This window comes from Entelurus aequoreus, linkage group LG26 (assembly GCF_033978785.1).
Source record: "Entelurus aequoreus isolate RoL-2023_Sb linkage group LG26, RoL_Eaeq_v1.1, whole genome shotgun sequence".
NCBI lineage: Eukaryota > Metazoa > Chordata > Actinopteri > Syngnathiformes > Syngnathidae > Entelurus > Entelurus aequoreus.
In genome coordinates, this window is record NC_084756.1 from 1962646 (window position 1) to 1981570 (window position 18925).

Consider the following 18925-nt stretch of genomic DNA (forward strand, 5'->3'; position numbering starts at 1 on the left):
AAACTCAAAACCCAGTGGGATGTCAATATGAATGACTATGAGAAACCTTGGAGAGGACCGCAGATGTGGGGGGGGGACCGCAGATGTGGGTGACCCCCCCCCCCCCCCCACCCCCCCTTCTACTGAGGTAGCATCTCTAACTGTTACCGGGAGGGCATTCCATAGTACTGGAACCCCAATAGAAAACGCTCTATAGCCCGCAGACTTTTTTTGGGCTCTGGGAATCACTAATAAGTCGGAGTTCTTTGAACGCAGATTTCTTGTCGGGACATATGGTACAATACAATCGGCAAGATAGGCTGGAACTAGACTGTGTAGTATTTTATACGTAAGTAGTAAAACCTTAAAATCACATCTTAAGTGCACAGGAAGCCAGTGCAGATGAGCCAGTATAGGCGTAATATGATCAAACGTTCTTGTTCTGGTCAAAAGTCTAGCAGCCTCATTTTGTACCAACTGTAATCTTTTAATGCTAGACATAGGGAGACCCGAAAATAATACGTTACAGTAATCGAGACGAGACGTAACGAAAGCATGAATAATGATCTCAGTGTCGCTGGTGGACAAAATGGAACGAATTTTTGCGATATTACGGAAATGAAAGAAGGCCGTGTAGACGTGACGGGAGAAGCAAACGGGTCTCGGTCTGATGCTCAGTGTTAACGCCCTCCAGCGGCCACCAGCACAGGGAGGAGTCACACCCGGTCTGGCACGGGACACAGGTTAGGACTCTCCAAGACATATTTTTTTCCCCTGAACTCTGTATTCTTTTACTCCACAGGTGCTCCAGGAGGGATCGCTGTCCGAGGGCGGACGAAGCCTACCGTTTCGCAACCGGCATCGACCGCTGCGTGAAGGTCATCGCTCACCCCGATAGCATTGCTGTGTCAGCACACAGCGTCCCGGCAAGTCTGCTCTACGTCTTTCAGCCATTCCTGTTTTGTCGCTCACAGTAAAAAAAAAAATGTTAGCAATCACCATGAGTAACATTTTACAGCTACGGTACACTACACGTCGTTTTCTTGACATCGGATCCACCTTTATTTATTCAGGTTGCCAGACTACCCAGGCAGAGTCTGACTTGATAGCTTAACTGCACTTTTTTTTTTTTTTTAATTTTGCCTATCGTTCACAATCATTATGAGAGACATAAAGACATACACTATGTCTTTTTTGGGGGAGGATTTTAAAGCTTGGAAGATGCGGCTAAAATGTAATATGTACTATATACACACTGTAAATATATATATATATATATATATATATAATGCAGTAACAGACACCTTCATAACAATATCTAATATGTACAATATACACACTGTAAATAAATATATATAATGCAGTAACAGACACCTTCATAACAATATGTAATATGTACAATATACACACTCCAAGTATATGTCCTATCACATTGTGTTGTGTATTACAAACTGAAACGCGGTTCGTGTTAACGTAGAAGCTAGCTTATCTCTTGCCGAAGCTAGCTTTTACGGCTAATACTGTAGCATGTCGACGTACGCTAGAAAGAGAGTTCCTCAGTGTTCAGTCTTATAATAACAATGTTGCTACAGTTTAGTTTAGAGATGTCCGATAATGGCTTTTTTGCCGATATCCGATATTCCAATATTTTCCAACTCTTAATTACCGATTCCGATATCAACCGATACCGATATATACAGTCGTGGAATTAACACATTATTATGCCTAATTTTGTTGTGATGCCCCGCTGGATCAAACAATGTAACTTTACCATGAATTGATTAACGTGGACTCCGACTTAAACAAGTTGAAAAACTTATTGGTGTCACGACTTGGTTCTTGGGTTTTGTTTCTCCGGAAGGCAACGGAAAATTGGCACGGGCAAGACGTGAATTAAGAAACATGATTTAATATTAACTCAAAAAAAGAATAAACAAAAGGCGCGCACAATGGCGGAAATACAAAAACTTGGCTATGAAAATAAAACTTGCACAAAGGCAGAAACTATGAACAATAAAACAAAAACACAAACTGTGGCATTAATAAACAAAAACTTACTTGGCAAAGAACTGTGAACATGACATGAAGTAGAGGGATGAAAAAGTGCGAGGTCGCCAGGACGAACAACAGAAACAGACAGATTTAAATAGTGACATGATCAGTGAAAACAGGTGCGTGACTCAAAACGTGAAGAAGGTGCGTGACAGGACAGGTGAAAACTAATGAGTTGCTATGGAAACGAACAAACAAGGAACTAAAAAGAGTCAAAAAAACAAACACATGGCCAAAACAAAAACATGAACAGACATGACAGAACCCCCCCCCCTTACGGACAGATCCCAGATGTCCAAAAAAAACAGAAAACAGGATCAAGAGTCATGGGAGGGCGGGAGGGGGACATGGCGGTGGGTCGCCAGGCCAAGTGGCCCCGAATCCACCGAGGCATAGTCATGTGGCGGCGGCGAGTGGAACGCCGCCACCACAGGCGAGGTGGGCGACCCGGGAAGGGCCACATGCGTGGCCGACGATCAGGTGGGCGCACCTGGCGTGGCGGACGACCAGGTAGTGGCCACAACCGTGGCAGACGAGGAGGCAGGCGCGTCGTCATCAAGGCAGGCGGCGAAGCTTGGCGTGGCGCGTCAGGCGGCGAAGCTTGGCGTGGCGCATCAGGCGGCGAAGCATGGCGTGGGGGTCTTGGTCTTGGCGTGGGGGGTCTTGGTCTTGGCGTGGGTGGTCTTGGTCTTGGTCACTTGGAGGGTCTTGGTCACTTGGAGGGTCTTGGTCTTGGCATGGCGGTTCTTGGTCTTGGCTTGGGGAGTCTTGGCATGGGGGTGCTTGGTCTTGGCTTGGGGGTGCTTGGTCTTGGTCTTGATCTTGGACTTGGCTTGAGGGGTTTTGGACTTGGCTTGAGGGGTCTTGGTCTTGGCGTGGGGAGTCTTGGTCTTGGTCACTTGGAGGGTCTTGGTCACTTGGAGGGTCTTGGTCTTGGCATGGCGGTTCTTGGTCTTGGCTTGGGGAGTCTTGGCATGGGGGTGCTTGGTCTTGGCTTGGGGGTGCTTGGTCTTGGTCTTGGACTTGGCTTGAGGGGTCTTGGACTTGGCTTGAGGGGTCTTGGTCTTGGCGTGGGGGGTCTTGATCTTGGCGTGGAGCTGCGACTGGCGGCACTTGGCGTCGTGGAGCTGCGACTGGCGGCACTTGGCGTCGTGGAGCTGCGACTGGCGGCACTTGGCGTCGTGGAGCTGCGACTGGCGGCATTTGGCGTCGTGGAGCTGCGACTGGCGGCACTTGGTGTCGTGAAGCTGCGACTGGCGGCACTTGGCGTCGTGGAGCAGGTAACGGAGCTTGTCGTGGTGCTACTACTGGCGGCACTTGGCGGCGTGGAGCTGCGACTGGTGGCGCTTGGCGTGGAGCTGGGACTGGTGGCGCTTGGCGTGGAGCTGCGACTAGTGGCGCTTGGCGTGGAGCTGGGCCCGTTGATCGCCTTGGAGCAGGGCGTGGAGCATGTGGAGGTGGCCTAGCTGGGGGTTGCGGCTTGGCAGGCCAAAAGACTGGTGGTGGTGGTCTTGCTGGAGGCTGTGGCTTGGCGTGACGAAAGACTGGTGGTGGTGGTCGTGGTGGAGGCTGTGGCTTGGCGTGACGAAAGACTGGTGGTGGTGGTCGTGCTGGAGGCTGTGGCTTGGCGTGACGAAAGACTGGTGGTGGTGGTCGTGCTGGAGGCTGTGGCTTGGCGTGACGAAAGACTGGTGGTGGTGGCCGAGCTGGAGGCTGTGGCTTGGCATGGCGATGCTGACCCACCCCACCTGAACAATTCCCAGCCCTAGCCCCCCCCTCAAGGAGCGGATCCCAGACGCGCTCCCCGCGGTCTGGAACCGTGTTTTGGGGTGGGTGGAGGGAGGTCAGGAGGGGGGCAGAATCCTCCCCTCTAAATTGTCCAAAATGTCCTTTTTTTTCTACATGTGATTGAGTGGGTGAAAAAAAAGAAACCTGTTGTGATGTGGGCGTGGCTTGAGTCTTGGGGGGCGGGGCATGAAATTTGGGTGGCTTGGCTTGACAGGATCTGATTAATAAAAACATGTCCTGGTAATGTCTTATCATGTTTTTAGAGTCTTTGGTTGGAGGCGGATGATCAAAAGAAAAATAATTCAGAAAAAAAAATCCTGGTCTGTGATGTCATCCTGGGGAAGCCGGGCTGCCTGTGGCTTGCTTCCGCCCGGAGGGGGAGGGGCTTGTGGGAGCGGCGTGTCCTGCCGGCTCGCGGAAGTCTTTCGGAAGTCTTGGTCCGCTTCCTCGCACCAAATGGAGCACAATGGCACCAGTCTTCCATCTGGCCCCCACATCATGTCTCTGTGCTCCATGGAGGAGAAGCGCAGCGTTTCCTCCTCCATCACGCGCAGGACCGCCCAAGAAGCCTCGTCAAAAGCGTCCAATTTTCGTGCGGGATAATTTTTATGCTGGCGACCTACTGTCATGACTGGGTCTATGGCGTGGTTTGTTCTCCCAGAAGGCAAGGGAAAATTGGCGCGTGCAAGACGTAAATTTAAATACATGTTTAATTTTAACAATAAAAAAGGAATAAACAAAAAGCGCTCACAGCGGAGGTAAAAACTTGACTATGAAAACAAAACTTGCACAAAGGCAGAAACTATGAACAATAAAACAAAAACACAAACTGTGGCATTAATAAACAAAAACTTACTTGGCAAAGAACTGTGAACACGACATGAAGTAGAGGGATGAAAAAGTGCGAGGTCGCCAGGACGAACAACAGAAACAGACAGATTTAAATAGTGACATGATCAGTGAAAACAGGTGCGTGACTCAAAACGTGAAGCAGGTGCGTGACAGGACAGGTGAAAACTAATGAGTTGCTATGGAAACGAACAAACAAGGAAGTGCAACCAGGAACTAAAAAGAGTAAAAAACAAACAAACACATGGCCAAAACAAAAACATGAACAGACATGACAATTGGGGTGTTACCATTTAGTGGTCAATTGTACGGAATATGTACTGTACTGTGCAATCTACTAATACAAGTTTCAATCAATCAATCAATCAAAAACAAGGTTTTCCAAAATAAGAGAACAACTTCAACTCCAGTTATGGAAAAAAATGCCAACATGGCACTGCCATATTTATTATTAAAGTCACAAAGTGCATTATTTTTTTTAACATGCCTCAAAACAGCAGCTTGGAATTTGGGACATGCTCTCCCTGAGATAATCCTGATACCCATTACAACTATGGGAAATACTCTACTTTGACTTTCACAAAGTGCATTATTTTTTATTTTTTTTAAACATGCCTCAAAACAACAGCTACAAAAACAATAAAGGCACACAGCTTCAGTCCAGAGTATACTAGAGCATACTTGCCAACCTTGAAACCTCCGAATTCGGGAGATGGAGGGGGTCGGGGTTGAGGGGTTGAGGGGCGGTGTTAAGTTGGGCGGGGTTTGGTGGTAGCGGGGGGTGTATATTGTAGCGTCCCGGAAGATTTAGTGCTGCAAGGGGTTCTGGGTATTTGTTCTGTTGTGTTTATGTTGTGTTACGGTGCGGATGTTCTCCCGAAATGTGTTTGTCATTCTTGTTTAGTGTGGGTTCACAGTGCGGCGCATATTTGTAACAGTGTTAAAGTTGTTTATACGCCCACCCTCAGTGTGACCTGTATGGCTGTTGATCAAGTATGCCTTGCATTCACTTGTGTGTGTGTGTAAAAGCCGCATACATTATGTGACTGGGCCGGCATGCTGTTTGTATGGAGAAAAGCGGACGTGACGACAGGTTGTAGATGACGCTAAAGGCAGTGCCTTTAAGGCACGCCCCCAATAATGTTGTCCGGGTGGAAATCGGGAGAATGGTTGCCCCGGGAGATTTTCGGGAGGGGCACTGAAATTTGGGAGTCTCCCGGGAAAATCGGGAGGTGAAAACCGATACCGATAATTTCCGATGTTACATTTTAAAGCTTTTATCGGCCGATAATATCGGCAGGCCGATATTATAACTTATTATACAAGTTACATAACGTAAATGAAGTAGGGCTGGGCGATATGGCCTTTTTTTAATATCTCGATATTTTTAGGCCATATTGCGATACACGATATATATCTCGATATTTTGCCTTAGCCTTGAATGAACACATATGATCACAGCAGTATGATGATTCTATGTGTCTACATTAAAACATTATTGTTCATACTGCATTAATATATGCTTATTTGAAACTTTCATGCAGAGAGGGAAATCACAACTAAGTCAATTTAGCAAAACTGTATTTATTAAACACTTATTAAGCAGTGGCACAAACATTCATGTCATTTCCAAAACAGAAAGTGCAAGATTGTCAGAGACATTTTAAAACAAGCTATAAGTGCACTTTTGTGCATGATGACACACAAGATATTTCAATAAGTGTCACATAAAAATGAGCTGCATATCAAATAGTATATGTCCTACGGCGTTGATGTGGAAATAGTTGCTTCGGCATTTAGTTGGTATGGCACCAAACAGAGATGTTGACATGTAAAGACATATTCCCTCTTGAAGCCAAACCACCGTCAGACGATGGAATGAATTGGGAATGAATTATTCCTCCATTTGTTACCAGATTCGCACCTTCTTTCTCTCGTATTACCACTCAAACCACACTGTTAGCTGTTAGCATCACAGCTAACGTTACCATGTCGCTACCTCTCGCTCCGCGGAAGCGTGTGACATTGCTCACGTGACAGTATGTGACGTATGTAATAAGGTGCGCTTGATTTAAAGTCTCTGTGAGAAGGAGAGACAGGAAAGAGTGAGAAACGCATGCAGTTTAACGCCCCGCAGCTAAAAGCAACTGCGTGAGAACGTATACTCGAATATCACGATATAGTCATTTTCTATATCGCACAGAGACAAACCCGCGATAAATCAAGTATATCGATATATCACCCAGCCCTAAAATAAAGTAATGTTGACGCTTTTTGAAAGCATTTTTAAAGTGATTTAGAGGTGGAAAAACGAGCCGACTTTTACAAGTTAAAAGAAAGGAAAAAAAAAAAAAGGACCTCTTGTCTCCTTGTCTCTCACAATAATTGTGAATGATAGGCAACATTCCAAAATAAAGTGCAGTTCCCTTTTAAACACGTTTGCAGCCATAATATTCCTTGTAGTGTAGATTGCCTCCATCACACACATTCTGCAAAGTGTTATTCCCTAGAAAAACTTTATCAGCCATGCATCTTGACGACAAGCTCAGTATCTTCTTCCTGTCACCTGACCTTCAATCAACTCGACTTGTCTCCTGCAAGACCAGCTGATTGCAACTAACCCAGGTGCATCTCCCCCTGACTGTAGCTTCTGCTGGAGGTGAACAACGTTCCAGATCTTTCCGCCGGCATCACCTGTTCGTTTGGGGACCAGGCCCAGGTGGAGGGCCACGTCAACGGGAACAGGGTCATGTGTCTGTCCCCAGCCGGAAAGGAGGTCCCTCTGATACCGGAAGGACAAGGTGGGTGTCAATTATCGGGGTGGTTTTAATCAATGAACCATATAAATGGAGGGATGAAGTGCACCTGGCAGTTTAACCCCAGATTCCTATCAATCAATCAATCAATAAAATGTACTAATGCAGTCCTCAATCACAAATGTCTTCTGGATGCGTAACAGAAGCGAAACAACGCCACAACGGAGGCTTGTCGTGCGACCGGCTGCAGTTGCGAGAGAAGAATGAGAGGAAGAGTCAAGGAAAACAAGGACAAAAACTGGAATTCCCGGCAAAACAAAGTTTTTACAAGTTCATGTGAGCAAAGCAAACGTAGTTATTATAATTTACTTCACTAATTCTTTATTAAATTCGAAATACTGGTATTTAATGTGTACATAAAGTATATCTGTAAAAAAATAAATAAAAATAGGCGGATACCGATATACTGTATGTCAAAATGCCAAATATCCGCATATGATAATCGGTCCGTCTCAAGTTTGCACATGCTGTTTAGCACTTGGTATTTGGATCAGTAGGGAATGGATTCATATGGCCCCCGTTCCTGGGTGGATCTTACGTGAGAGGAAGAGGGATTTTAGACTTAGACTTCGACAAACTTTACTGATCCACAAGGGAAATTGTTCCACACAGTAGCTCAGTTACAAAGGATGGAAAGGATAATGCACACAAGGGCACAAAAAGAGGGCGAAAACAAAAAGGTATAAAGTAGACTAAAATCGCACCATAGTAGCAATATAAAATATAACATATATTTAATATATTACATATTATACTGTATACAGAGTATACAATATTGTGGAACACACTTCACAGGAGCCAGGCGTGCAAAGTTGAACCAAGTTTTACTGAACATAGATTTTATCACGAGTTTTCTCTTCAGCGGGACGCAACTTTTCAGCCACGTCCGTATCCTCTCTCTCCTCCTGCTCCCGGCCGCTTACTGTTAAAGACAACAGATGATTAGATTAACACGTACCACCGGTGAAATCTAATCACCTGCCAGCTGTGTCTCCTCGTCAGCACTGCCACGCCCCCGTCTGATGGTGCTCTGTCCTCAGCACCATGGACAGAGGCGGTGACCTTTGCTCCTGCAGGCAGCGCTGGCCACACCTTCCCCCACAAATATATACTGATATATTATAATTGTATATTATATTATATTTTTATATCTTATATACAATATTTTACAAATCCCAATTACCATGTACAATATTACAGTATATGTAACAGCTGCAGCAAAAAAAAGGGTAGCATATGCAATGCAGTCTGCTGAAAATGATGGGCAGCGCCACACCACACAGCAACTGACGCTGCGGTCAATGCTGGAATTGCCACAAAACACATTTTACGGTAGTTGAAACTCTACCGCAATCTTTTGGCTAAAGTGGATAGTGCAGCCCCAAATTTGTCACGTTTCATGTGTCAGGTGAACCGCAAAGAGTGGGACCATATGAGGCCCCTTGCAGAGTTAGTAATTATTACCGTAATTTCCGGACTATAAGCCGCTACTTTTTCCCCTCGTTCTGGTCCCTGTGGCTTATACAAGGGTGCGGCTTATTTACGGCCTGTTCTTCTCCGGCACCGACGAAGAGGATTTCGGTGGTTTTAGTACGCAGGAGGAAGACAATGACACAATGATTAAAGACTGACTTTTTATATACCGGTAGGCTGGTTATTTTGATAACGTACAGGCGAGCACTTTGTATTACTTTGCACCGTTGTATTATTTGTACTCTGCACGAATGCTGTTCGCCATGTCAAAGATGTGAAAGTTTGATTGAATGATTGAAAGATTTATTGTTAATAAATGGGACGCTTTGCGTTCCCAAACAGTCATCGCTGTCCCGACAATCCCCTCCGTGGTAGCAGGAACCCCAATATACTACGGTAATTACACATCAAAACCCTGCGGCTTATAGTCGGGTGCGGCTTATATATGGAGCAATCTGTATTTTCCCCTAAATTTAGCTGGTGCGGCTTATAGTCAGGTGCGGCTTATAGTCCGGAAATTACGGTATATCACGGGGTGTTGTGTTGACGTTGCACTCTCTGAGCTTTAGATCCGGATTTTAAAAGGTCACCTTCACCAGAACGAGGAGATAACAAGGTTACTGCTGTAGCGTCGACAAAGCGCCTCAAAGGAGACATGTAACGACATCACACACACGTGCGTGGCGAGTAGTGACAAATAAGCGCAAACTTTAATGGAGCGTAAAAATGCTAACTTGGGTTGACTTGGGGGCATGTCTGTGAGCATGTCTTGCTGAATCCACACTTCCAAACAGGATATTAATACTGGAGACATGAGCAAAGATGTTGTCTTTAATATGCAACTAGTTTGTCTCCTTTGAGTGCAGTAATCCTCTGAAGTTCTCGCCGAGCGCCAGACGCCAGGTGGCTCTTTATAGCGGCGAGATAAACCTGCGGACATTTTGTGTCTCATTTGGACCCCTCTGTTTTCCCTCATTTGTTCGTCCCTTTCATGCCGTCTGCTTCTCACCTCTGGCGCCGCTTTCCGTATGTTTGATGCCTCCCTCCCTCCCTCCCTCCCCCGCCAGACTGGGCCGGCGTGGAGCTGCGACTGAACTCCGAGGAGACGGGTCGAATGGTCGCCAGCACGGAGGTGAAGTTCTACAACTGCAGCACACATCAAATGTGAGTCTGGTGGGAAACGCACTGAAGGAGAGTAGACAAGTTAATTTAGGGCACTGATGTACTGATGCTTACAGCCGCTCTTAAGATGAAGCTCTTAGATAAACTCTGTAGCTAAATGCATCTGTCAGCTTCCATTTAAGTCAACATGATGCTGGGATGGAAAACACTGATGTGTCCTTGCACTATTCCATCACAAACTGCAAGATTTCTGTGAAAAGCACATTTTCTGCCTTCTCGTTTTCTCATTTGAAAGTGTTGACTTCTTCTTTCCAGTTACCAGTGAACCATTATCTTTACTGAGTTGCGTCATATGCTCTCCGCCCCCTCCAAACTGAGCCTACTCCCTCCCCTCCACCTTGTATTCAGTGTATAAACAATAATTCTCTCTCCCCCCTCCAAACTGAGCCTACTCCCTCCTCTCCACCTTGTATTCAGTGTATAAACAATAATGCTCTCTCCCACTCCAAACTGAGCCTACTCCCTACCCTCCACCTTGTATTCAGTGTATAAACAATAATGCTCTCTCCCCCCTCCAAACTGAGCTTACTCCCTCCCCTCCACCTTGTATTCATTGTGTAAAACAACATCGCTTTCTCCCCCCTCTAAACTGAGACTACTCCCTCCCCTCCCACCTTGTATTCAGTGTATAAACAATAACGCTCTCTCCCCCCCTCCAAACTATGCCTAGTCCCTCCCCTCCACCTTGTATTCAGTGTATAAACAATAACGCATCTCTCTCCTTACATACTTTGCTATAAACGTGACCTCTCCTTTGGAAATGCTCACACTTTCAAATAAATCTAAGAAATACAATTTTTGATGAGAAAATGTCCGATACAAACTATTTGTCACAGACGGTTTGTTTGGATTTGAACTCGGCTCTTACCAGCTTACAACCAAAGTGTCAAATTTGTTTTCACTGAGGGCCTCGTCACAGTTATGTTTGGCCCCAGAGGGCCACTTCTAACAGTGAATACTATTATTACACAATTTAATTTTTTAATGCATTTTATTAGTATATTTCTTTTAACCAAAATGTAAAAAACATATGTTAAGTTGCAATAATTTCACCTCAAAATGTAGTGTATAATACTGTACATGGAAAAACAGTACTGTTGTTTCTATGGTAAAAAATGGTAGAAAAAAAATTAAAAAAAAGGCAACTCAGTTGCCAGAATTTTACTGTAAAATTTACATTAGTTTTTTTTTACTGTAAATAAAAAAACTGCAATTTTACAGTAAAATTTTGGCACCTGAGCTGCCAATTTTTTGTATTTTTTTGTATTACTGTAAATGCCAAAACGGCACCACAGTTTTTTACAGTAAAAAAAGTACTGTTTTTTTTCATTTAGAGAAAAATGCTGTAAAAAACAGTAAATTTCACAATTTTACCATATTTTTTCATTGCACAATTTGATGGATAACTTGCTTTGAACTCATTATTATTACTATTTATTTCTATTTAAAAAATTGTTTGAACGTTTGATAGTATATTTTTGTATAATCAGACAATATTTAACTTAACATAATTTGCAACTGAACGAGGCAATTCCTGAAGGAATTTCAAGTGAATGCTTCAATGGTGAAGTTGAACTGATATCCTGGAATTTTTTTTAGAATTGTTAAAGTATTGCACACGCTTTTGAACAGGCTGAATATTTTGAAGTTGTAACGGTCTGAATCAGATGAAAAATGTGGGAGTTGTGGAACTTTGAAGAATGTCCCAGTGATTTCAATGGGGATTTCCAAACAATTTGGGAATTTTGGGAAAAGTGGGAATTTTTTTCAAAATGGTAAACCACTTCAATGGTCTGAATGAGTTGAAATGGTTGTTAGAATTTTTCAAATTGGTCGAGGAATGTTAAAGAAGTAACATTTTATTTCAGACACGGTATTACGGAATTCCTAGAATTTCAGGAAAACCAGGATTTTTTCCAGTTCAAAAAACAACTTTGTTTTTTGTCCTAAGTAAGAGGAATGTTTTAACGGTGGATCGGTTGAAATGCGTTGAAAAATGTGGAAGGAGTAGTCGCCAGAAACAAGAGTGGAAATAGGGCTTTGGAAAACTAGAAATTCTGGAAAATCCTGGCATTTTTTCTTTTTACTTGAAAAAAAAAGGTGGTTTAAATTTCCAGGATGGTGGAATGTGTTGAAGGTGGAATGGTTTGAATCAGTTGAAAAATGTGGAAATGGTGGAAGTTTGAAAAATGTCCCGGAAAACCTGGAATTCTGGGAAATGTGGGAATTTTTGGAATTTGTCAAGGGAAAGCCTGCGATTCCCGAATAGGCTGAACAGTTTTAAGTTGGAACGGTTTGAATTGGGTGAACAATGTGGAAGGTAGAGTGCTCCAAAATCTGGAGAATAAAAAGAATAGATAGATGAATTTTGGTGTAAAAAAGCAAATGTGTGAATGCTTTGGAGCATTCTCACAATTACATGGAGTACATATTTTTTTCCCCCCCAAAATAGAAAGAAAGAATACATTTAGTGAGAAAAGTTACTGTACTTTATTGATACATATTATTTCCAGGCTTTCAAGGGCCAAATGAAATGAAGTGGCGGGCCACATCTGGCCCCCCGGGCCTTGAGTTTGACACCTGTGAGCTAACAGAACAAAGTGAGTTATTTATGAGCACCACTTAGATCGGTTCAAGAGGAGGAGCTTTTGCAGCAGGTTCACGCCACAGAAGAGGGCCTCAGCATCCATGACCGAGCAGCTTTACTCCTCGCATCCCTGAATAGAACATCATCAGACGAAACTGCACCTTTTTTTTTTTTAACCTAACTTTCCCCGAGGCGCAGCGTTTGATAATTGTGTTTGTTGTAAGATGAGAGATGTTCAAATACCTGGCGGGTGTTTGAAACAGTGTCATTTAAATGTTGCATCGTGCTCGGAGGGACTGGACTTGGTAAGATTTTTACCATTCCGATTCCACTTTCAATTCTGCTGAACTGTTCGCTTCTTTATCAATTCTATTATTGGTTCTCATTTGGATAGAAGGTAGCAGACAAGTTGATTAGCATTAAACAGGCGAACCAATATTGAGTCTATATTGCAGATTGTACCAAAAAATAAAACATTATTTTTTTTAAATAATAATACAAATGAATAAATAAAAAAGGTAAGTATAATGCATTATGTACACTTCATTAACAATCAAACCTCAATATTTCATATATTTGCTGAAGTCAAAACTGAAATAATTTTACATGCATTTATCAGAAATGTATTTATTATTTCCAGCCTTTTTTTTTGCAGGCCACATAAATCATGTTGGCGGGTCACACAAATTAATTTGGCACATCACATAAAATGATGCGGCAGGCTACGCAAAATGATGTGGTGGTCCATTTGAAATGATGTGGCAGGCCACATAAATGAGACGGCGGGCAAGATAAAATTATATGACGGGACACATAAAATGATGCAGGGGGCCACACAAATAATGGGGCGGGACACATAAAATGATGCAGGAGGTAACAGAAAATGAATCGGCGGGCTACATTTAAATGAAACGGCAAGCCACATAAAATTATGCAGGGAATGAAGTGGCGGACCACGTTAAATGAAGCGGCGGGCCACATTAAATGATGCGGCGGGTCATGTAAAATGATGCAGGGGGTATCAGAAAATAATGTGGCGGGACAAATAAAATGATGCAGGAGGTAACAGAAAATTAATTGGCGGGCCACATTTAAATGAAGCGGAAAGACATAAAATGATGCAGGAAATGATGCAGCGGGCCACTTTAAATGAAACGGCGGGCCACTTTAAATTAAGCGGCGGGCCATATAAAATGATGCAGGGGGTAACAGAAAATGAAGCGTCAGGCCACATTAAATTAAACGGCGGGACACGTAAAATGATGCAGGGAATAACATAAAATGAAGTGGCGGGCCGTGTAAAATGATGCAGGGGGCCACACAAATTATGTGGCGGGACACATAAAATGATGCAGGAGGTAACAGAAAATGAAGCGACGGGCCACATAAAATGATGCAGGGAATGAAGTGGCAGACCACTTTAAATGAAGCGGCGGGCCACATTAAATGATGCAGGGGGCCACGTTAAATGTTGCGGCGGGCCATATAAATTATGCAGTGGGTATCAGAAAAAAATGTAGGGGGACAAATAAAATGATGCAGGAGGTAACAGAAAATGATTCGGCGGGCCACATTTAAATGAAGGGGAAAAACATAAAATGATGCAGGAAATGATGCGGTGGACCACATTTAAATGAAATGGCGGGCCACTTTAAATGAAGTGGCGGGCCATATAAAATGATGCAGGGGGTAACAGAAAATGAAGCGACAGGCCAAGATAAATTAAACTGCGGGACACGTAAAATGATGCAGTTAATAACATAAAATGAAGCGGCGGGCCACATAAAATGATGTAGAGGGCCACCCGAATTATGTGTCGGGACACATAAAATGATGCGGCGGGCCACATTTAAATGAAACGGCAAGCCACATAAAATGATGCAGGGAATGAAATGAAACGGCGGCCCACCTAAAATGATGCAGGGGGCAATTAAAATGATACGGCGGGACACATAAAACAACACAGGGGGAACATAAAACGATGCGGCAGGTCATTTAAATGATGTGGCGGGCCACGTAAAATGATGTAGGGGGTAACATAAAATGATGCAGGGAATAACATAAAATGATCCAGCAGGCTGCCTAAAAAAAATGCAGGTGGTAACATAAAATGCAGCGGCGGGCCACATAAAATGATGCAGGGAATAACATAAAATTATGCAAGGGGTAACATTCAATTAAGCGGTGGGCCACTTTTAAAATTAAAACGATGCGGCAGGTTATTTAAATGATGTGGCGGGCCACGTAAAATGATGTAGGGAATAACATAAAATGATGGAGGGGGTAACATAAAATGAAGCGGCGGGCCACGTAAAATTAAACAGCGGGCCACAAAATGATGCAGGGAATAACATAAGATGATGCAGGGGGTAACATAAAACGATGCGGGGGGAACATAAAACGATGTGGTGGGTGACGTAAAATGATGCAGGGGTAACATAAAATTAAGCGGTGGGCCACATAAAATGATGCAGGGGGCCACCTAAAATGAAACGGAGGGACACATAAAACAATGCGGGGGGAAACATAAAACGATGCAACATGCCATTTAAATGATGTGGCGGGCGACGTAAAATGATGCAGGTGGTAACATAAAATGAGTCGACGGGCCACGTAAAATGATGCAGGGAATAACATAAAATTATGCGGCGGGCCACCTACAAAATAATGCAGGGGCCAAATGATGCAGCGGGACACATAAAATGATGCGGAGGGACTACATAAAACGATGCGGCAGGCTATTTAAATGACGTGGTGGGCCAGGTAAAATGATGTAGGTGGTAACATAAAATGATGCAGGGAATAACATAAAATGAAGTGGTGGACTACGTAAAATGAAGCGGCGGGCCGCGTAAAAAATGCAGGTGGTAACAAAATGATGCGGTGGGCCACATTAAATGAAGCAGCGGGCCACATTAAATGAAGCAGCGGGCCACATAAAATGATGGAGGGGGTAACATGAAATGATGCAGGGGGCCACCTAAAATGATGCAGCGGGACACAGAAAGCGATGCGGGGGGCTATTTAAATGATGAGGCGGGCCACGTAAAATGGTGTAGGGTAACATAAAATAATGCAAGTGGTAACATAAAATGATGCAGGGGGTAACATAAAATAATGCAGGTGGTAACAAAAATGATGCAGGTGGGTAACATAAAATGATGCAAGGAGTATCAAAATGATGCAGGAGTAACATAAAATAATACAGGTGGTAACATAAAATGATGCAAGGGGTAACATAAAATAATGCAGGTGGTAATAAAAATGATGCAGGGGGTAACATAAATGAGGCAGGGGGTATCAAAATGATGCAGGGGGTAACATAAAATAATACAGGTGGTAACATAAAATGATGCAAGGGGTAACATAAATAATGCAGGTGGTAACATAAAATAATGCAGGTGGTAACATAAAATGATGCAGGGGGTAACATAAAATGATGCAGGTAGTAACAAAAATGATGCAGGGGTAACATAAAATGATGCAGCAGGCCACGTTAAATGATGCAGTGGGTATAATAAAATGATGCAGCGTGCAACATAAAATGATGCGACAGGCCACATTAAATGATGCAGAAGGTAATTGTGGAGGGGGGCGTGGCCTGCGGGCCTGCCGCGGAACGGGGTGTGCAAGAACCGGCCTCGAAGACAGTGACAGGTGAGTGGATGGCCCAGGTGGGCCTTGTTATCTAATCACCTGTCGCCTTTATGAGCAGCAGCCGGTATGAGACGAATAGTTGGAGTTGGAGGTGCTGATGAGCGGACGAAAGAGGAAAAGACATTGTGCTGGAAAGCAGAAGCCTATTGGTTGTTATGAAAATAAAACAGTGTTATACCCTGAATTCTGGGCTCTCCTGGCAGTGTGTGGTGGTCCGAAGAACCCACTAGACGGCACCTCTACAGTAACATAAAATGATGCAGGGGGTAACAAAAACTTATGTGGTGGGCCACATACAATGACTTGGCGGGCCACTATAAATCTTGTGGTGGGCCAGATTTGGTCCCCGAGCATTGAGTTTGACACCTGTGCTGCAATGTTAGCAGTGTTGCTAACACAGCTATGCTAGTGTTGCTAACATTTGTGTCCTCCTGTCCCACTACCTAATGTTGCATCGTTGTTGGCGGTTTATGACGTCCATTACATTGGACATTTCCCTGTCCAGCGAATGATCCTGAGCCACCAGCACGTCATCTCTGAATTCTGGCGTCCACAAAAATGGAGGTGGGGCGTTTGATTGATGGCGGCATTCACAGTCATATGAGCCCACAGTGCAGCACCGATGCTAACGGCTCTTTGACTGCCACATAAATACAGGAGTGCACCCAATTAAGTCATTAGTGGGAGCAGTTGGAAGCTGGTCATACATATACGGCCTTCATTAGCGACCCTGCCAACTACTCTGATGAATCTTGCAAGAACAACGCGGTTCCTGACTTCTGCGCCTCTTCACCTGCAGCATCACGTCACCCCGCTAATTAATGATCCTGACTTTGCTGCTCCCTGCCACTTCTGGACTATAATTACCTCACCTCCACACGCACGGGAAAAGTATCTCGCTCTCTCCTACACGTATTCTTTACACTTAGATGCATATATCCATGTTAACACTGGCCTCCATGAAGATCACTGAAGTCCTTATACGTGTATCAATCAATCAATCAATGTTTATTTATATAGCCCTAAATCACAAGTGTCTCAAAGGGCTGTACAAGCCTATGTGTTTTGTGTGTGTACATATGTGTGTGTGTGTGTATATATATAATGTATATGAATTTACATACATGTACAAATATACAAACATACATAAACACATCTGCAATGAGGTGGCGACTTGTCCAGGGTGTACCCCACCTTCCACCCGATTGTAGCTGAGATAGGCTCCAGCGCCCCCCGCGACCCGAAGGGAATACGCGGTAGAAAATGGATGGATGGATGGACATAAACACATATACACATATATATACATACATACACAAATGTACATACATACATATACACATACAGTATATACATACATATTAACACATGTACATACATACATATATAGATACATATATACACATATGTACATACATATATACATACAAAACCCAAAACCAGTGAAGTTGGCACGTTGTGTAAATGGTAAATAAAAACAGAATACAATGATTTGCAAATCCTTTTCAACATATATTCAATTGAATAGACTGCAAAGACAAGATATTTAACGTTCGAACTGGAAAACTGTGTTATTTTTTTTACAAATATTAGCTCATTTGGAATTTGATGCCTGCAACATATTTAAAAAAAGCTGGCACAAGTGGCAAAAAAGACTGAGAAAGTTGAGGAATGCTCATCAAACACTTATTTGGAACATCCTACAGGTGAACAGGCTAATTGGGAACAGGTGGGTGCCATGATTGGGTATAAAAGCAGCTTCCATGAAATGCTCAGTCATTCACAAACAAGGATGGGGCGAGGGTCACCACTTTGTCAACAAATGCGTGAGCAAATTGTCGAACAGTTTAAGAACGACATTTCTCAACGAGCTGTTGCAAGAAATTTAGGGATTTCACCATTTAAAAACTTCAGAGAATCTGGAGAAACCACTGCACGTAAACTGCAAGGCCGTGACCTTCGATCCCTCAGGCGGTACTGCATTAAGAACCGACATCAGTGTGTAAAGGATATCACCACATGGGCGCAGCAACACTTCAGAAAACCACTATCAGTAACTACAGTTGGTCGCTACATCTGTAAGTGCAAGTTAAAACTCTACTATGCAAAGCCAAAGCCATTTATCAACAACACCCAGAAACGCCGCCGGCTTCGCTGGGCCCAAGCTCATCTTAGGTTGGACTGATGCAAAGTGGAAAAGTGTTCTACGGTCTGACGAGTCCACATTTCAAATTGATTTTGGAAACTGTGGACATCGTATCCTCTGGACCAAAGAGGAAAACAGCCAGCCGGACTGTTATAGGCGAAACGTGTAAAAGCCAGCATATGTGATGGTATGGGGGTGTATTAGTCCCCAATACATGGGTAACTTACACATCTGTGAAGGCACCATTAATGCTGAAAGGTACATACAGGTTTTGGAGCAACATACAGTATGTTGCCATCCATGCAACGTTATCATGGACGCCCCTGCTTATTTCAGCAAGACAATGCCAAGCCAAGTGTTACAACAGCGTAGCTTCATAGTAACGATCCACTCTTC

General features: G+C 43.7%; 1 protein-coding gene across 1 annotated transcript in view; it reads left to right on the forward strand.

Moving 5' to 3' along the window:
* LOC133643350 (plexin-A2-like) overlaps positions 1-18925 on the forward strand; it is a 302471-nt gene that overhangs the window by 144956 nt on the left and 138590 nt on the right. The window contains exons 6-8 of the mRNA XM_062037842.1: positions 782-905; positions 7316-7469; positions 10025-10121. Coding sequence (XP_061893826.1) covers positions 782-905; positions 7316-7469; positions 10025-10121 — 375 coding nt within the window. The remainder of the gene's footprint in view (positions 1-781; positions 906-7315; positions 7470-10024; positions 10122-18925) is intronic.